This window comes from Typopeltis vanoorti, chromosome 1 (genome assembly GCF_054136105.1).
Source record: "Typopeltis vanoorti isolate ZY-2024b chromosome 1, IOZ_Tvanoo_1.0, whole genome shotgun sequence".
NCBI lineage: Eukaryota > Metazoa > Arthropoda > Arachnida > Uropygi > Thelyphonidae > Typopeltis > Typopeltis vanoorti.
Genome location: NC_143549.1, coordinates 41,855,559 through 41,877,931, shown reverse-complemented (window position 1 = coordinate 41,877,931; position 22,373 = coordinate 41,855,559). Strand labels below are relative to the sequence as shown.

The 22,373-nt window shown below is 34.7% G+C and overlaps 1 protein-coding gene across 1 annotated transcript in view; it reads right to left on the bottom strand.

Annotated features, from left to right (window-relative positions):
* Positions 1–22,373, bottom strand: part of LKRSDH (lysine ketoglutarate reductase/saccharopine dehydrogenase) — a 363,892-nt gene that overhangs the window by 289,463 nt on the left and 52,056 nt on the right. Inside the window, exon 8 of the mRNA XM_090398943.1 lies at positions 8,014–8,141. Within this exon, the coding sequence (XP_090255069.1) occupies positions 8,014–8,141 (128 nt within the window). The remainder of the gene's footprint in view (positions 1–8,013; positions 8,142–22,373) is intronic.

The window sequence follows — 22,373 nt, the reverse complement described above, 5'->3', positions numbered from 1 at the left end:
TAACTTACAGAAAGCTATTTTAAATCTAAATGAGATATCCAAAGATTATGGTATGATAATATCAACGGAAAAATCAAAAACTATGGCCTTTAAAGGACAAGATCCAGCAAGAACTAAAATAGTAATAGCTAACAATCGAATCGAAACTAAACAAAAATTGCAAAATATTTAAAAATAACAGGTGTAATTAACTCTATGTTTAAACCAAACCAGGCTAAAAGTATACAATACATTAGCCCTACCAGTCTTAATGTATGGAAGTGAAATCTGGACAATAAAACAAAAAGACAAACAAAGATTAACAACAGCAGAAATGAAGTTTATGAGAAAAACTGCAAAGTATACCCTATTTGATCACAAAAGAAACGAAGATATTATGAAAGAATTAAACCAAGAACCAGTAATAGAAAAAATTAAAAAATATAAACATAAATGGATGGAACACGTACAAAGAATGAAAACAGAAAGATTACCAAAACAAGCCTTAAGGTGACTTCTAAGCCTGGAACAGGCCATGCTAAGCCTAAATCCTTGATACACATGAAGTAAGTGGTGATGTAAGATATAGTACTATCATATCCTGTACACTCCTTGAAGGTACCTATCAGGAATTTGATGATGATGCATTTCTTTGTCACTAGCAATCATTCCACTAGGTTTGTAACAAGATCCCCCCACACACACACACGTATTTGACCTTGTAAACCTCCTTACTGACTGCCAGATGAAAAACTGTTACTAGTATTACAGTCATAGATCTCAACACTAACTGGATTCAAGCCATCCAATATCATTAACAGCACACCACCTCCTCTCCTATACTAGCTATCTTTCCTAAAAACACTGTACTCTTTACACTTGATACTAGTTAGTATGCCTGCTTCTGATAGTAATCAAAGACGATAAAGGTGACATGAAAACTGCTGAAAAGGATATCCTATAAGGTGAAATTTCTGATGATTGGAGTAGCATTCTCACAGTGCCCATCTATAAAAAAAGAGAATAAAACTGATAATCAAAGAGGAATTTCTCTAATAAGTGTTCCAGGTAAGATTTATGCAAGCATACTTGAAAAGAGGTTGAGAAAGATTATGGAAGAGACATCTGGAATAAAACTTGACATTGTTAGCATCCAGAAATGTGTTAGTAGAACTAATCTTAGGTGGTATGGTCACTTAAACAGAATGGGAGAGGAAAGATTAGCAAAACAAGTGTTCTCTGCAAGGTTGGCAGGAAAAAGATCCAGAGGAACATCAAGATGGCTTGGGAAGTGTTCAAGCCAAACAGATTTTTACTTTAAGACAAATAGTTGAGAAATCATGGAATATGATAAGGATCTATACTTAAGTTTTGTAGTTCTGAAAAAGGCATATGACAAGGTGCTGAGAGAAAAGTTTTTAAAACACAATTATATAGGGTGAATAGAACATAATAGAGAGCAATCTTCTTCTTCTTCTTCTTTCACTATGCGTTATTCCCACTTCCTCTGCAGGGTCTGCGTGTTACTCAGATGCGACTACTTGTTAGTACCACTCCCAACCAACCTGTCGCCTGGTCTGCCGTTGGGTGGGGGGGTATATTTTTGGCTGTATAGGCGTATGTTCACGGGGCCGATTTGCCTGCTTGCAGGATGAAAAATGCCAGATAAACTGGCAGAAAAAACCCTACTGCCCGCACCCAAGACCGGCTAACTTGGCTATCCTCAAATTCCTCACGTCTTCGACGGGAATCAAACCTGGGACACTCCTTCCCCAATCATATGGTTGCGAGGCGCAAAGCCACTAGGCTAACCGCACGGACAACATTATAGAGAGCAATACATAGTTTATATTTACATTGCCAGTCAGCAGTTAGAATTGAAGGAAATACAGGAAGATGCACATTATCTCCACTCTTATTCTTCATGTATGTGGATCACATTATGAAAGAAAGTGGCATTAGGCCTGATATCAGAATTGGAGATGTCTAACTTAGTTCTGCTTTCCGCAGATGATTGTGTACTCCAAAACACATCTAGTCAAGTTTCCAGGATTCTCTAACTAAATTGAATAATAGCTGTAACAAATTTCATGTCGTTGAAATTTGTTAAATTCATAAAAAGACCAAAAACTATGAATAAGCAGGAGGATAGAAAACTTCAGCTGTATTCTGAATAGAGGCCCTATAGAACAAGCAAAATATTTGGGCTATTTAGGCATAATTGTTGTGTGATGGCAGGTTAAATCTGGAAATAGACAATGGAATAAGCAAAGCTGATATGGTGAGTAGTCAGCTGAATAAATTTATATAGAATAAGAGAGAAATTAACGAAAACACCCAACTATCAGGATATAAGAGAGTGTTAAAACCATTTTTAAGTTACGGATCTGAAAGATGGGTTAGAAATATAGCATTTGATCAAAGACTAAAGACCACAAATAAAAGGGTTCTGATGAAAATTTAGGAAAGTGAACCAATGGCATCAACAGTAGAATCATATTAAAAATGGAGATATTAGAAATCAACTAGAAATTATTAGCATTCAAGAATGCATTAGCAGAGCTAATCTAAGGTGATATTGGCCACTTAAATAGAATAGGTGAGGAAGGTTAGCAAAACAGGTGTTTGATGCCAAGAATGGCAAGAAAGAGACCCAGAAGAAGACCAAAGTCTAGGTGGATTCAGTCAGAAGTGCCTTAGAAGCATGAAATGTTAGAGTGTTCACAAGGAATATATTAATTTGGATGAAAGTTTTGATAAGAGATTAATAATAATGTAAATTTTATCATGTAGTACTGTTATAGTAAATTGATCACCCCCTTGGGTTACATCAGGAAATAGATGATGATAATGCCTGCTTCTGATGGTCAGATCTCACTAATGCCTACCATATGAGGTCCAATGCATTCACCAAGGCAACAAACTCTACTCCTTTGGTTCAGATACTCCTAATATGTGTATACATGATAAGTTACCTGAATGATTTTAAGTCTGTGTGACATAGACAACTTGCAGACCTCTGTTTTTGTCTAGAGCCTTACTTATGCAGATATCTTTGAACATGCTTGATAGGTCTGAATTGGATGAAATAAAATCATTCTCTTCTCATAATCATTTCCAGAATAATATCCATTCCAATCATTAACACAGTTACTTAATATTGTTGCTCTTACACACCGATTCTTACCATTCCTCCATAAGTAATGTTTTACTTATGCTATAATTCAGTTTCTCTCTATGTTAGGTCTCATACTAATTAATAAATAATTATTAATTAGTATGAGACATAACTCCTGATACTAAATACATTCAAGCATAGGCTGTTCCTCTTATACAAATCCATTCTTTCCTCAAATTAGTGAAACAGCTTTAGAGAATAGTGACAACCAGTATTAGTAAACTTTCAAAAATTTGTTTTGAAATTGGTTCAAAATATGATGGAAGACCCACCATGAAAGAAATCTAATCACTGTGAGAAGATATTCAAAAAGAATAACACAAATGATAAGTGAACAAAAACTTCAGAGCTACTTCCATACCACTTCTGAGCTGGTTAACTACCAGCTCAGAAGTAGAATTATGGATCAAATAAGCATCCTCATATGCTTTATATATTTCAATGTAATATCAATGGTATTACAATTTTAATATGCACTACGCATCCATGATAACCTTGGCCGGTAGCGTGGTTAATACTCGAGAAAAACTGGGATCGGGAGGGGGGGATAATGCATAAGACTACCCAGGACATCCAAAAAAAGAGTGGAAATGTTTTACTTATGCTACCATTATATTTTTCCTGTGTGTAAAAAGTGCATTACATGAAACTTTTAATTAGCTGATTAGTTATTATAAGGGAAAAGAGGCATTCATCCTAATTCATGGCCCTTAAGTGAGCCCAAGCTTGCCATCCGTTAAACTTCCTTTTCAGGTTCCCAGTATATTTTATAGTGCTAAATCCAAATTCCCAACCTTTCTCTTCTAAAATCAGTATTCATTTTCTCAGCTAATGAGAAAATATTGAAGATTATGCCTTAAGCAATTGCCCCCACCAGGATCTAGTTCTCTGATCTTCAAACTAACCTTAACCAATATAATGCACTCATGTTATAGATTCATTGTATGCTCAATATTTAACAACTGACTCTATAGTACACTCTCAATCCAATTTGTCTTTGATTGATGAAAATCCTGAATTACCTGGGATAATAAACCATGATAGCTGCATGCGAGACTGGCATTGAAAAATTCTTTTACATAGAGAAATGCTATTTAGAGAATCATATGAGAATTAAACATGTCTTTTCCAATCAAAGGACTTCCATGATTCTTCCAATACCACAAAGGTGCTATACTTAATTCAAAAATATATTTTTTTTTTTTTAGTATTATACGTGACAGTTTATGATTAACAAATCAAATCAAATTTAGTGATGATTTATTTGCATACAAATAAAAATGTATTGGTGTTTTAACTATTGAAATTATAAAACTTACTTTCTGCAAATCATTTTGTTTCAATAAAATTTCTCTTTGAAATGCTATTTATAATTATGTGATTAATTTGGTGAAATTGAATTCTGAAAGAATGCATATTAAGAGATATCAAACACTTAATCTTATTAAAGAACACAATGAAATTATTTTTGTACAATGCATGTGGTCACTATCTTAACAAAATGACTTTCACATTAAACAGACTTCAAACTAATCATTACATTTCCTCCGTTATTACTGTACAAAAATTATTATGCAATATACAAAATACAGCAGTTAATACATACAAGTACATACAGTTAATAACATTACACTCAATGGAAGAAGAAAATGAGATTAGAGAATCTGATTAATCAATCAAAACAGAATAAAGAGACTACTGTCAAGATAGTACAGAAGCTCTATAATCAGTTGTCATACTGCAACTGAGTTAAATATATCTATTATCAAAACTGAATCTGAGAAAAGGCAATTATTGCAAGTGAAAAGATTGCTTTCCACTTGCAATAATCCTAAGTGAAAAAATGGAATCTACTATGTCTTTGAATAAAGAGGTCAGATCAATCTCCAAAGAAAATTTAAATACTAATGGATCTGTGAATTAAAAGAATTCTCATACTACTTGAATTTGGCTTAATGAAGCAAACCACATGCTGTTACTAAGGAAAATAACAATGGTCTTTTTCATTCTTAACTGTTGGTAAAAGAGATGCCAGCATGCTATTTGAAAGGAATAAATTTAGATAAAGAAAGCCTAAAAAATTAATTTGAGATATTTAAAGCTAAAGAAATTCAGTTAAACAGATCTTAAATTTTTCTTGAAACTTGTAAATATGCAATATGTATAATGATGTATAACCACTGTCAATTCTGTCTGAACCTAAGATTATTGTATTTGAGTCTAGTCAATTGATTTATAGAAAAAAAGCATTAAGTATTTCATTCTTTAAAAAAATAATAATATTAGGGAACAAGAGTACATACGCAGCATATTTAAAAACAAGCAGTGCAGTAAGTGTATTTATAACCCTCTTTTGTAATTAGCTTTTTTTTTTTTTTTTAAAAACTTACATGATCATCTTTTTAATATTTAAGGTTATAATTACTTATACGTCTGCATGGTTAGCTTAGTGGCTGTGCGCTTCACAACCATATGCCTGGGAAAGGAATGTCCTAGGTTCGATTCCTGTTGGTGACATGAAAAGTTGAAGGATCTTCCTCAGTCATAGCCAAGTTAGCCTGGACAATGGGATTTTTTCCCTAGTTTATCATTCCACAAAGCAGATAAACCAACCTTGAGAACTCAACACTATGGACATCGGATACACTGGGGTATAGGGCTAATCACCTTATCCTGTGAATGGTTTGAGGTCCGATGATTAATAAACCCTCAACACCGCAAGGAAAAAGGAAGATGAGATGAGATTACTTATACTCAGGAAAAGTCCCTCTGAGTATAAACCTGAAAGAAAAAATTGTCTCCCTTGTGCAACAACCAACAAAGTATAAAACAGCCCAAAAATTGAGAAATATCTGATAAAACATAAAACACAAAAATGAATCTCTAAAATACTGTTTGCGAATTGTACTGAAATAGTGCTATTCATATTAAATAGCATGATAAAATATGATTAGATAAACAGTATCTTCAATGGATTAAAAACTGAAAAGAAAGGGAAAATTTGTTTAAACTGAATTTGTTTCAGAGGATGAAGGTAAGAATGAATGAATGAATAAGAGAAATAGTTGATCAGAGTTCAAACTAAATGAATGGTGGCTAATTTCTTTCTACGTATTAACAGATTAAGAGAACAAAAGAATAAATTGTCAATTCAGTTCTAACACTATACATGACATTCTAACACTATGAAAGCAGATGGATGCAAGGAGAATAATCAGTATGAGTAACCTTATTAATCAACATTGTTACTGCTGAACACAGTCAAGAAATTATGGTTTTTGGAACTTCCCTGATGTGATAAAATGTTTTCAAAACACAGCAAAAGAAACAAAACAAAACAAAAAAGTTTTCTGAATATTGAGGTAGTTATAGATGTAATATTTATAACAAATGAGTAGAAAGACTTGTGTTGGCAGTACATGTTAGTTTATTCAATGGCATTGATTCACGACACAGGGATAAGAAAATATTTATTAACTTATTAGCTGATATTATATATCATATATAATATATATGATATAATCATATCATATATATTATATATGATATTATTATATTATAGTGGCATCATTATTGTTGGATAAAGTGAGAGAAAACAAGTATTAATTAGATCTTAAAATAGTTGTCTCCCAGATTTTTGGTAAATTGAAAGTGATGATTACTGTGGACAGGAAGAACTGTTGACATCTGCCTTGAAGAACAAAGAATACATCTGGCACTGTTGTTATGGCAAGTTGGAAGGCAAAGGATCAAATGGAAGAAAGTAAAAGTGTTACACAGAGGTCATTATAAGTCAGACAGATTGTTTTTGGAACCAGCAGCAGCTTTAAAACATACCCACACCTCAACAAGTATGACTTGTTGAGATCATTTTAAGATCTAATTAATACTTGTTTTTTCTCTCTCTCTCTAATAATAGATGATGCCAATTAGGACTTTAGTTCTTGTTGTTATCTGTTACTTAAAAAAAACAAAAAAAAAACAGTCCAACTGTTATACTAAATTGTTCTTTCATGTACTGTGACAAACTGTTCTTGTGGATGGTGGGTAATTTCTGTGTGGTCTGAAGATGCTGGATATAATATCAGGCAAAATATAAGCTAATAAGTTAACATCATTTTTTTCATTGTGTTGTGAATCAATACCATTAAATAAACTAATATTTATTATAGTTGAATACAGAGAACTCACAGAGACAACAACAGTTTGTTATAGCGAATAGTCTCTCCTATAGGGACTTATACTGAGTGATTCACTATAACAAACATAGTTACAACAGAGTCAACTATTTTCTGTGAACATTGGGTTGGTCAAATCTTGAAGATGCTTTTATGAGAGCCAACTGCTTGAGAAAGAATTTAGTGGTTCAAATTTATCTCTCATGGGAGAAATTCATTAAGCAAAAAATTTTGCCACTTCTAAAAGAACAGCTTAGATAAAGAAGAGACAGAATTCACCTTTCCACCTTGGAAATGTAGACTTACCATCTGTAAAATGGGCAAACTGGTCTAAGAACATATGCATCTACAGATGTAAACAAGCTGACAGCCACATCAATGAGTTGAAAAATAAACAAGTTGCTAATATCTAACCATTTAATGCAACTAAAAAATAACTTATATATATATCTCATACCTATTAATTGTAATCACATGTATTGGTAAAGTTTGTATGTGTATAAATAAATAAAAATAACAAGAGCAGTCTAAACTAAGTTTAAAACTTTCCCATCAAGCAAATGCATACTGCTGATTCATATGACTAATAAACCTTGCCTCAAGTATAATAAGAATGGTTTCATAAAACATATGAAGTTGCATATGGAAATCTATATATACTGCAATACAAACACTCACTTTCTTTGCAAAAGTAGAATAATAGTTTTCAGGATGTTGTTCAAATTCTTCAGGATCAAAATCTCCACCTTCTTTTCGTTCAATATGATCATCTCTACTAACTACAGCACCATAAACTTTATTCATAGCTGAAAAGCAAATATGATGTATATTACTATTTTTATACATAATATTATACATACATAAATTATTTTATGATGAAAATATTTACTATGACAATGTTATTATTATTATTATTTTATTATTACATAACACCTCCAGGGAGTCCAAAGACTCATCGAGGGAGGACACCTACTCTGCAACTCTCCATCAACTGCAACTACCTTCATCATCTACACCAGTGCTTCCCAAACTTCTCGATGTCAAGGCCCCCTTTGCAAAAATTAAAATATTTCACGGCCCCCCTCGAAAAAAAATTAATAAAGATATATTATTATAATATTTATTGTATTTATATTCAATACAAAACATACACAGCGAATATTGCAAAAATCAAATGCATATATTACATTTTTTGCCTCTTACCGTTTGGTTCTGAAGACGATACGGTCTGTTCTGGTAAAATATGAAATACTCTCTTTTTTTTAGTCCGTTTCTGCTTCTTCTGATTGTTCGTGGGATTTTTTATTTTTTTTATCAACCACTTATCCATCTCAGGGTTAAATTTTTTAACGTAGAATAGATCAAATAATATCACCACTTACCAATACTGGCACACCACAGACTGATAACATGAAATTAGTGAATATTACCTGAATAAGGGAATCCCCGGACCAGGAACATTTTTCACTTTTGTGACTTTTCTCCTTTTACGGTAATTAAGCCTAATGCGAAACAGACAGCAAAGGCAGTCTGTTTATTAAAACGTGCATATGATTGGTGCGGTATTAACAAAAGATCGCGCAACCAAAAGATAAAAGCATAGCTGACAATTGAGTTGAAATGCTAACTCTCTTCAACCGAATTCCATGTGTGAAACTGCCATAACATTCATTATATATATATATATATATATATATATATATATATATTACTAAGTTTTAAAACTTTTACGAATTTTAACACGTTCGGTTGAATTTTATTGCTGCCTTGGGAAATCGAACTCACATACATCTAATTAATAACAATAGTTTTTAGTTAGATACTGTGTTTGCCCATGCAACATATGGTTTTGTTTCAGTCTATACAGCATAGTTTCTGTATGAGGGGACATGTGATTCATTAATTAGTGTGTTTTTATCCCAGTTGTCTCTAATTGCACTATTTGTTGAGAAATATATTACACAGACTCCTCATACCTTATTCACTGGCATAATAAAAGTACTTATTTTTATTGCCTCTGCAGTATAGTGGCTCTTAGGGAGGGCGTGTTGTTTACCACTGGAAGTGAGCTACTATATCCCCACATGAACTTGTTTAAGCTTTTTTTTCATGTGTGAAGTATATGCGAAACTTTTATTGGTAACAGAAAACTAGCTCGGATGACAGTGATAATATAAAACGAGTCAACAGTCCCTGATTACAAACGCATTATGAAAGGGACAAAGATTTGGAACTTCCCTGGAGAACATTTGAAGTAAATACAATTAACCACTGCTTTGAAATGAAACATATGAATAAGCAATATTTACTAATATTCGTTAAGCACCGAAATACGCAGGAAGCAAAGTTTGTGAACCAACACCAATGTGTGAATTTTTCCATTAAAATATAAAAAACAATAAAAGTTAAATACGTTTGTTTTAAAATAAAAAAATATACTTAGTCTTAAAACATTTTAAATTTGTTTTCATTATTTCACGGCCCCCCTCAACAAAACCTACGGCCCCAAGGGGGCCGTGGCCCACAGTTTGGGAAGCGCTGATCTACACCAATGGCATCTACTACCGACCACCACTAATATTTTCACAAACAACCATCCATGCCCATGGTGGGATTCAAACCCACAGCCTTTTGGCTGGAGAGTGGATACGCTAACCACTCAGCCAACCAATTCAGCTTTATATTCCTAAGTAAATTTGTTGGATTGCTTACCAAGTCCATTGCTGGATTTATTCCTCCACTTTCTGCTAGATATATTAAAATGAGCAGCAACTGTCCAAATCCATTATTAGTGAAAATGAATGTTGGGATGTCTATTAATTGTATACTCTACATCCCAACTTTCTCTACCAAATTTCAAAACCTCACATGTTGCAACAGTCAAATGATAGCTCCACCGACAGTCTATTCAGATCCTTCTGCAAAACCACATCTACTCTACTTCTCATAGTTCTTTCCAACTTCACATTATCGGCAAAGACTAGCTTAACTGCATATCTTCAGTTAAGCTAGTCCCACTGTCATAATCATACAAGTTAAATAATAATGGTTCCAATACAGATCCCTGTGGCATTCCACTAGTGACCACCCTCTTTTGGGATACCACTCTTCCATATACAACCTGCTGATACATGTCTGACAGGCAATCAGTTATCCAACTCTAGTCTGTTATCTAATCCCATCTATTTCAATTCAGCTACTAGCTTGTCATGTGACAGTCTATCAAAGGCTTTTGAAAAATCCAAATACACCACTGTATATGCATCTCCTTGATGCAGTGAATTTGTCACCTTGTAAAACATAAGCAGATTGCTAAAGCATGACCTCCCTCTAACAAACCTATGCTGGCCATCATAAAGAATATTTCTAATTATCAACCTATTTCTGAATTCCTAGTTCTTACTAACTTCTTTCATAACTAAAGAAGAACTTCAGACACACAGAGTGGTCTATAATTTGTAGTCTAAATCTTATCCAACTTTTGTGAAATGGAAAAAATTTTTCTGCTTTCCATTCCTTTGAAACTTGCCCTATTGCAATACTCATGTTAAACAGATGTGCCAAAAGTGTTATTAATTCCACAAAACAGTCTTGAGAAAATCTCAAGAGACATGGCAATAAACTGTCAAGTCCTACTACCCTATTAATGCCAAGTTTACTTGATTCTTCATATACTTCCTGCTCATTCATTATATCCTCTACACTCCAGCTTCTCAATATTGCCTTCATGAGTATGAAATACTTGTGAATACTAATAAACTGTTCATTGAATACTTCAACTATATCCACCAAATTGGTTAGGAATCATCCTCCCATAATCATTTTTATTTCTATTTGCAACATACTGAAAGAACTCACTAGGAATTTTTCTTAGCTTGATTGACTAATTTCTTCTCATACTCATACTGAACTTTTACTGTTTTTACCAACTGAGTCACCTTCCTGGCCTGCTCTGTGTACTATTTTCGAGCAACTGATAATTACCAACAATTACTTCTGTTACTTCCACAGTGCCTTCTTAGAGATTTAACACTTAATCTGTTCATTCATCAACTTAGCTCCTGCTTTGTTAAGCCTTTTCACATTTGGAATACACTCAGACATTGCTGCTGTTAAATAGCTCTTGATTAATGCCCATGCTCAGCTGCAAGCCAGGTAATCACTTCACGGTTACTCTCACCAACTGGAGGAAGATTACACACTCCATTCACAATCATATCCTCTGATGATATAACCAGAACTAAGACGTAAACGGTGTGTGCCCACCATTACATATTGCTAAGATTGATGTCCCTTAAGAACATAAATTCATTCTCATTATTCTCTGATGCTCTCTTTTCATCATCATCACCAAATTCCTGCCATGTACCCTCAAGGGGTGTACAGGATATGACAGCACTACATGAAAAAATTACATCATTACTAACTTCCTATCTACAATTTTCCTCCAAATCGGTCTGTTACTTGTCAAGACTCCAACATTATCAGATCTTATATTTCTATCGTCTAAGGCACTTTGTACCGTATCAATCCACCTATATCTTGGTCTTCCTCTGGGTCGTTTTCCTGCCAACCTGGCAGAGAACACTTGTTTTGCTAATCTTTCCTCTCCCATTCTATTTAAGTGACCATACCATCTGAGATTAGCTCTGCTAATGCATTCCTGGATGCTGACAATGTCAAGTTCTTTCCTAATATCCTCATTTTTAATATGATATTGCCATTAATGCCATCTGTTCACGCCTCTAATCTTTCTCAGGACTCTCATATCTGCGGTCTCTAGTCTTTGGTCAAGTGTTTTACTTCTGACCCAGCTCTCAGATCCATAAGTTAAAATTGGTTTGAACACAGTCTTGTATACAGCTAATTTAGTGTTCCAACTAATTTCTTTCTTATTCCATATGAATTTATTCAATTGACTTCCCACGATACCACCTTTGCTGATTCTGTTGTCTATTTCTATATTTAGTTTACCATCTTCAGTAAAAATTGTGCCTAAGTAGCTGAAATGTTTTACTTGTTCCACAGGTTCTCCATTCACAACACAGTTGACATTTTCAATGATTCTGCCTATTTTCATTGTCTTTTTATTGCTGACCTTCATACCATATCTATTACAACAGCTATTCAATTTAGTCAGAGAATCTTGCAGACTTGTAGCGGATTTATTTAGAAGTATAACATCATCCGCATAAAGCAAAGAGCTGACATTAACATCTCCAATTTTGATATCAGGTTTAATACCACATTCCTTCATAATGTGATCCATATAGATAATGAATAACAGAGGGGATAATGTACATCCTTGTCTCACACCAGATTTAACATTAAACCATCTTCCTGTACTTCCTTTAATTCTAACTGCTGACTCACAACTCAAATAAAGACTAAGTATTGCTTGATATAATGCCCCATTAACGCCATATAACTGCAGCGTATTGAATAGCTTCTCTCTTGGCACCTTGTCATATGCCTTTTCCAAATCGACAAAACTTAAATACAGATCTTTGTTATATTCCCATGCTTTCTCGACTATTTGTCGTAAAGTGAAGATCTGATCCTGACAGCCTCTATTTGGCTTGAATCCAGCTTGTTCTTCACCAAGCTTTTCTTCCACAATTCTTCTCAACCGTTTCTCAAGTATACTTGCATAGATCTTGCCAGGAACACTCAGTAGGGAAATACCTCTGTAATTCTCACATTCAGTTTTATTTCCCTTTTTATATATGGGTACTATGAGAGCTCTACTCCAATCATCGGGAATTCGTCCCTCTGTCCAGGCTTTCTGAACTATGCTGTGCAGCCACTGTAAGACTCTTATACCACCATACTTCAACATTTCTGGTCGAATATCATCTACTCCTGCTGCCTTTCCACATTTCAAGCCTTTGATTTCTTTTTCTACTTCAAGTATGGATATGTAGTCCTGACTGCATGCCTGGTCAGTGTTTTTTATCACTGTGCTGTCATCACTGCTTGTTTCATTTAGTAGTTTTTCAAAGTAATTACTCCATACTTCAAGGATATCTTTTTCTCCTGTTTTCATTTCACCTTTGTCATCTCTAATTCCTTTTACAGCACTCTTTCCTCTATTCCTAAGCTTTTTCAACAACCTCCAGAATATTTTGCCACCTTCTTGATATTTATTTTCTATATTCTTGCCAAAGTCCTCCCATGACTTTTGTTTAGCTAGTTTTACACACTGTTTAACTTTCTTACATTTGTCTCTGTATTCTGTAAGAGTAAAAGCTGACTTATTTGCCAGGAACTTTTGATATGCTTTCTTCTTTTCCTTCACTGCCTCTTTCAACTTCCTGTGTCCACCAGGGAGTTCTGATTTTTTTATCCTTGCACACAACCTCACCACATGCCTCTCTGGCAGAATCAATGTTTCCTTCAGAGTTTGCCACTGAATCTCCAAGGTTTGATTCCTGTTCTCAAACTCTTTCGTTTTCTTTTCAATAATATTTCTGTATTTTAGTCTACAGTTCACATCTGAGAGCTGCTCAACTTTTATTCGCTTTAAAACTTTCTTACATGTTATTCTTTTCAATATGAAATTCAATTTTTTCCTGCTGAAGACTAAATAGTGATCACTTCCAATTTCAAATCCTCTGTACACTCTGGTGTCCTGCACCAGGAAGAAAACATCACTATCAACAATAACATAGTCAATGAGACTTTTCTTATTCCTAGCCTCTTCTCTCCATGTGAATTTGTGCACATTTTTATGTTGGAACATGGTGTTAGTAATAACCAGTCCATGTCCTGAGCAGAAATCCAACAGATATTTGCCATTATTATTAGCTTTGCTCTTTTCTCCAAATTTTCCCAAAATATTTTTGTATGTCTCACAATCATTTCCTACTCTACTATTTAGATCCCCAACGAGGACCAACTTTTCCTTTTTCATTGTGTCAGTTGCTTTTTCTAAAGCCTCAAAAAATTCCTCCACTTCTACCTTAGTAGAACCTTCTGTGGGACCATAGGCACAAATAAGTCTCATTGTCCAGTTCCCCATTCTCATATTTGCCCACATTACTCTACTTGAGACTGACTGCCATTCAAGAAGATTAGCCTCGTATTTTGTGTTGAATACTATGGTTACTCCTTCTTTTCCTTGATTGTCATTGCCTGAATATAACATTTTGTATTTATTGCTAAGAAAGATCTCACCAGTTTTGGTCTTTTTTGTTTCAGTCACCCCTATTATGTCGATCTGGTACTTATCTAATTCCTCAGCTAGCTCTATTTCTTTGCCATTCAGGCTTCTTACGTTGATAGTACCGATCTTTAACTCTGGTGATGTTGAGTTGAGGTTTGTTTTCAGATTTGTTCCAGTAGCTGACTTTTCGCTGTTCGCCCTGGTTCCCTGGCGAAAACAACGGGGGTCTTGTTTAACCGGGCGACGCCCCAGCCGGCATGAAATTTTGTCATGTTGTACCATCATTTTTTATTTTGGTTTAACCAATAAGAATACAATTTGGTCGGCTAAATCCCAAATTGCCAGCCCATCCTCGTTCGTTCAGTATCAAAGTAGATACCCAACAGGGTGCACCATGAGAAGGTGAGGATTGGACAGTAGGTCAGAAGCCCTGGTCGGTTCTCCGCATTCCTTTAAAGGCTAGGTGGAGGTCTCCTCTCAGTTATACAGCTTTGACCCTTAAGCACCCCGTTCATTATAATCAATACTACTGTAATTGAAATCATCCATAATGATCATTCTTTACTTGCTCGCTAAGTCAAGTTGCTTTTCTAACCCCCACCCAAATATCTCATTCTACCAATCTCCACTTCACACCAATCCACCACAACCACTGCCACTCCCCCCCCCATGTATCTCAACTAAGTGCAGACATAATTTCCTTGCTATCCTCATCAGTTCCCCCCCCCCATTTCCTATCTTCATGAGAAACATCAATCATATCCCTCCATTTCTATTCTCATCTAACCATGTTTCACTTATTGCAACTATTTTTGGACACAAAGTGAACAACCCATAACTTAATTCCATTCGATTCTTGTGAATTGAAGCAACCTTATGGCACAAGTAGCTCTCAAAGAATATCCACATTTATTACTACTTTCAGAATCCACTCTCCTTACACTGTATCTCACTGATCTTCTAACATATAGATTATTTGTTAAGCATTTTCCAGTAAGTTTAAGAAGAAAATCATTTAATATGTGCCTTATTCCAGTGTTTATCTATAGAAGTGAGACATGAGCAGCAATTTAGAAGGAAGATAGGCTGAACTGCCAGAATGAACTTTGAAGAGAATTCTCCACTTAACAAAAAGACATAGAAACAATAAAATTACAGAGATGACTGGAGTAGGATATGGTAAAGTGCTATAATGCATGTAAATGGAGATGGGAAATGCTAGCAAACTGACAGGTGGAAGATGGACAAAATTAAGCCGTGATTTCTACCAACAAAAGAGAAAGAAGCTTATCAAAGAACAAGATGGAGAATAAGATGATCTACAAATATTTGATATAAGGGAGTAGACATTAGCTAAGGACAGAGACAACTGGAAATTTATGGCATCTACACCTAACTGTAGTCAGAAAGAGGCTGAAGCTTTCTTCATGTCCATCATCATCGAATTCCTGACATGTACCCTCAAGGGATGTACAGGATATAAATAGTACTACATGAAAAATTTACATCATCACTAACTTCCTATCTACAATTCTCCTCCAAATCAATCTGTTACCTGTCAAGACTCCAACATTGTCAGATCTTATATTTCTATCTTCTAAAGGCACTTTTTACCATATCAATCCAGCCATGTCTTTTTCTTTTTTCAGGATCTTTTCCCTGCCAACATAGCAGAGAACACTCATCTTGCTAATCCTTCCTCTTCCATTCTGTTTAAGTGACCATACCACCTGAGATTAGCGCCTAACACATTCCTGGATGCTAACAATGTCAAGTTCTTTCCTAATATCCTCGTTTTTAATATGATATTGCCATTGATGCCATCTGTTCACACCCCCCCTAATCTTTCTCAGGACTCTCTTATCTGCAGTCTCTAGTCTTTGGTCAAGTGATTTACTTCTAATTCAGCTCTCAGATCCATAACTTAAATTTGGTCTTGTATAGCTAATTTAGTATTTTGACTAATTTCTCTCTTATTCTATATAAATTTATTCAGTTGACTTCCTACCATACCAGCTTTGTTGATTCTGTTGTCTATTTCAACATTCAATTTACCATTTTCACTAACAATCATGCTTAGGTAGCTGAAATGTTTTACTTGTTCTATAAGTTTTCCATTCACAATGCCGTTGATAGTTCCATGCTTCTGCCTATTTTCATCGTCTTTGTCTTGTTATTGCTGATATTAATACCATATCTATTACAACAGTTATTCAATTTAGTCATGGAATATTGCAGACTTGTAGCAGATTTATTTAGAAGTATAACATCATCCGCATAAAGCAAACAACTTACATCAACATCTCCAATTTTGATATCAGGTTTAATACTACTTTCTTTCATAATGGGATCCATATAGATAATGAATAAAGGAGGGGATAATGTACATCCTTGTCTGACACCAGATTTAACATTAAATCATCTTTCCATACTTCCTTCAATTCTACTGCTGACTTACACTCAAATAAACACTAGGTTTTGCTTGGTATAATGTCCCATATTCAAATATTTAAAAGCAAATCTTCACACCATATCTTTTACATATTTGTTTCATAAAAAAAAATAAATAAATAAAAATAAAATTAAAAACAATTATGCCAAATATTCATTCCAAACATGCTAAAAATATATCCCTTCATACTAAACTTTTAAATAACTAATTTAATGCTGTGGAAAGTTTCTGGCATTGAGACCATGTAATATGTATAGATAAATAATGAGTTTAATAAAAAAAAATGTATACAGTAATTAATTTAATATTTTTATTCTGATTACTTATCTGTATACTGCTGAAAACAATTAGGGAATATTTTGGTTTTCTTGTAAATTCTAAAGTTATAAAAATAATTTACAAATGTAACACATTTATTTTAAAATATTCTTGATATACAACAGTGTAGAACACACAACTGTGTACAAAATCATGTTAAGACTTGTTGAAAGATGTCTCAGTCATATTAGCATGTGGGGGGTTTAAAAGAGTGGCTTGTTGTGCTCACTTCCACAGTGCATAATTATCACTTCAATTGTAAACTTGTGTCACCTACCACCCATTATTTTGTTAAAAATGGTAGAGCAGCATGATATCCTGTAATCCATGGCTTGGAGAGCCATTGGTCGATTAGAAGCTGGACAAATGCAGCAAGTTGTCACTCGAGCATGTCGTGTATCTCAAAGCATAATTTCTTGACTTTGGAATCTTTCTGAAGATAGGAAATGTTTGAAATCATCTTCATGCCATAAGTTTATATGCTCGAAGACCAATATTTGCATTCCACTTACTGCAAATCGCAAAAGAGCCTGGAGAATTTGGGCACAGGACCACACCGCAAGGGGACAAATGAGGATTGGGCTCGTATACTTTTTAGTGACGAGTCCAGGTTCAGTCTGCAACCAGATAACTGACATATCTTGATATGGCATGAAAGTGGAACAAGAAATAATCCACAGTTTGTTTGTGAAAGACCCCAACATCAAGGTGGGAGTTGGATGGTATGGGCTGGAATAAGTATAGGTGGCCATATTGATCTCTATTTTATTCAGAAATGGTTCCTTAACAGCCCAAAGGTATCGCGATGAGATTTTGGAACCTATAGTTTGTCCATATGCTGCTGCGATTGGCCAAGAATTCATTTTTATGGATGACAATGCTTGTCCACACCATGCAAATTCGGTACAAGAGTGGTTTGAGGAAGGAGGTACTGAACAAATGGACTGGCCTGCCTTTCACCAGATTGTAATCCAATCAAACATGCCTGGGATGCTTTAGGCAAGTGCGTTTCTGCTTGACTGGTGCCACCACAATCGCTTCAAGAGCTCAAAATTGCTCTCACAGAAGAGTAGCGAAATATCCCACAAGAACTGTTTGATCATCTTTTCCAGTCCATGCAATCAAGATGTACCGCTGTTTTAGCTGTTAATGGAGACCATACCCCCTATTAAAAATTAACGAAAGCGTTTTTGGCTATTCTTTTTTTTTTTTTTTTTTTTTTTTTTTTACTATTTTCTTGTTGTTATTGTTAAATGTAAGAAGTCTTCAGGATTCTTTAACTGTATAACTTCTGTAACAAATCTGGCATTCTCAACTGTATTCTTAATGAAGGACCCACAGAACAAGTAAAATATTTTTTGACAAGTTTTAGTGAAGATGGATAATTAACTATGGACACACATAGAATAAGTACAATTAATAGGGTGGAGGAGCCATTCGAATATGATGTGAATAAGAGACAAATTAGTCAAAACAATAAAATGGCCGTAGCGTTATTCCATATTTAACTTACTGATCTGAGATCATGATTAAAAAAAAAAAAAAGCAGTTGATCAAAGATAGAGAATAGATATTAGAGGACTTCTGAAAAAAATTAGGGCAGTAAACAATGGCATCAAAATGGCACTCATATGAGAAAATGAAGATATTAGGAAAGAAATTGACACTGTGCATTCCGAAATGCTATGTGTCAATTTCTGTCATGGCATCTCATTAAAAAAAAGTTAATGAGATGCCATGACAAAGATCTTGGTGAACTAATGCAGTAAGAAGTTCCTCATAAGACCAAAATATAAGATCCAACAATATTGTAGACCAGACAAATAAGAGTGACTTGAAAAGAAAATTGTTGTTGAGCATTTAGTAATGATGTAAACCCATCATGCAGCACTACTAAAGCAATAGCATATTGAACATCTTGTGAGAGTATACACAGTGCCCATTAAGTAATGAGATTGATTTTTTTTTTTTTTTTTACAGAAGTCTCTTGAATAAAAGTAACAAACATGTTTATAGTTTTGACTGCTAGGGTGTGTTATAATTGCAGGTTCAATGTTCGAGTCAGGTGATGCCGCAGTTTTTGTGGCAACCTTTGAAGTAAGAGGGTGTGAGAGTGTCAGAAGTTGCATCATGGAGCAAAGAGCTGTCATAAAATTTTACTGTAAATGACAAAAAACTGCTACAGAAGTGTACCAAGGCCTAAAAAAATTTACAGCAATGACTGCCTGAACTGTGCATATATGTTCTGCTGATTTCCAGCATTTAAAGAAGGGAGTCCCTGGAGGATGAACCACACTATGGATGACCAGTTTTTGCATGGACAAATGAAAATGTGATGAAAGCTAGGAAATTTGTTGCCCATAATAAGTGAATAATCACTAGTAAATAACCACTAATCACTGTACAGTTTGCTGTCAATAAGGAAACATCCAGATTAATCTTAGAAAGAGATTTATTTGCACAAGAGGAAGATTTGTTCAAGGGTTGCACAGCAACATGTTGACAAACAAGCAGAGAGAGCACCAGGATGAATGTTATCAAAAATTCGTCCATGCAGTTGATCGAGATCATGACGTGTTGCAAAGAATTGTCACCTGTGATGAGTTATTTTCAGTTTGATCCAGAAAAGAAATGCCAGAGCACGTAATGGCATGGAATGTCTTCTCTCAAGCAGAAGAAAGTCAGGTTGAAAAAAAATCACATGCCAAGACATTGGTCATTGTTTTTTTTAATGCTGCTGTAATTATCGTTCGCTGTGGTGCCCTTAGGCACCGCAGTGAACGGTCAGTATTATCCGAGAATAATGCACCGACTGTACACCTGCATGCAATATGGCAGGAAAGAACTGTTCCACAACAATTAGTTTCTGTTGTACAGCCATGCACTACGTGCTGCCTGGCTCTTCAAAGTCGAGCCGTGTGATTGCACCCCCCCCCCATTTAGCAGATTTGCCTAACAGACTTTTTCCTCTTCCCAAAAATGAAGTGTGCCTTGAGAGGGAAGTGCTTCAGTGACATTGGGGGACATCCAACTAGGTGTGATCCACACACTGAAGGAGGTTCCAACTTCTGGAATTCCACTGTGCCTTCGAACACCTGTAATGACAGATGTAAACACTGTGTGGAGTAACTGTTGTCTCATTACTTAATGGGCACACTGTGTATATAACAGGAATTTGATTATGATGAATGTATGTATTAGTGATTGCAATTTCAGCTATGGTCAGGATTTTAATTTACATCACAAGGGAATGATTTTTATTGAGAGTCATGAAGGACTAGATGAGAATTTCCAGTTAACATAAAAGCTACACCTGTGTTTATGTGGTTCTCACTCACAAAAAGTTATTAGTAAACCTATAGTACATTTGTACTGTGAGTGTGGTAAGGTGTTCTCCCCTGCCCCATTCATTTATGTCCTTCAAACACCGTTACAGAAAGAATTCCACCTTTTTTTATCTAATGATTTTAAGAATTCTTTCATCAAAAGAGCTTTTGACAGTTACAGTATATCTACCTCTTCAAATAGAGAAGAAATAACACATAATAAATCAACTAAATAATAATAATACAGGTATACCTCGGTTAACATTACCTCCGGTAATGAAGCCTTGAAATAATGAAGTCCGCAATTTCAAGATCTATTTTACGTAAAAGTATTAAAATTTTAAGGCCAATGCCCGGCAATCATCCGAATGGCGAACGATGCCTACTCGGCACGTACTCCCAAGCTGTGAGTGTGTGTGTGTCTGTTTTAACAGTTTCGTGAATCCTCTGCATTAATTTAGTCGTTGCTTACACTTCATAGGGTGTGTTTCAGTGTGGTGTATGTTCTCTGATAGCATTATTGTAGATTTTGTAATATTAATTGATATTTTGTTTTTCTACCCATTTAGTTAAAATGTCAGAATCAAGGAAAACAAAAGCAATTTCTTTAGTAACTAAATTAAATATCATACAATGTGTTGAAAAGGGTGAAAGAAAATCCGATGTGGCACATTCTTTAGGATTAGCACAGTTAACTTTAACAACCATACTTAGTCAATCAGAAAAAATAAAACACTCTGCTCAGAATTGTACAGATGTTACAGCAGCAAAATTAGCTTGCTTAAGGAGTCCAATTTTAGAAAAAAATGTTGTTTGTGGATAGATGACATGTCACAACGTCATATGCCTTTAACTCAAATGGTGATTCTAGAAAAAGCATTCTTTTTGTTTAATCACCTGAAATCTAAAGAAACCAAAGAAATTGTGGAAAATTTTGTGGCTTCTCATGGTGGCTTGAGAAATTTAAAAAACTTGCCAGAATTCAGTGTAAAATTATCAGAAGAAGCTGCAAATAAGTTTCCAGAAAAACTAAAGGAAATAATTGAACGTGAAAAATTTTTACCAAATTTGATGTTCAATGTTCACGAAAGCAGTTTGTTCTGGAAACGGCTACCATCAAAAAGCTTCATTTCCATTGAAGAAAAATCAGCAGCTGGGTTCAAAACAGCCAAAGACCGTTTAAAATTACTCTTTGGATCAAATGCCTCTGCAATTTTATATTAAAATTGTTATCAGTTTACCATTCGGAAAATCCCAGGGCATTAAAAGGTAACATAAAAACGAATTTACCTGTAATATGGAAAGCAAATAGAAAAGCGTGAATTACCAAGGAGTTATTTACTGATTGGTTTGTTAACCATTTCTGTCCAGAAGTGAAATGGTATTGCCAAAGAAAGAATTTTGAAGAAAAAGCTCTTTTGTTATTGGACAACACTCCGGGACATTCTACTGAACGTTAGACACATGAATTCCTCTCAAAGTTGTCTTTCTTCCAGCAAACACAACTTCTCTGATTCAACCGATGGATCAGGGAGTAATAGCAACATTTAAAGCTTATTATCTGCGTGGTACATTAAGCAATTTAATTGAACTAGAAGATAAAGAACAAATGTCAATTAAAACTTTTTGGAAAAACTACACCATTAAAGACGCAATTGAAAAAATTTAATAGCTCTTGGAAAGAAGTCACTCAATCTTAAATAGAGTTTGGCACAAATTATGGCCAGAAGTTGTACTAGAAGAAGAAAATAACATTCGAGAAATTAGAAATGAAGTT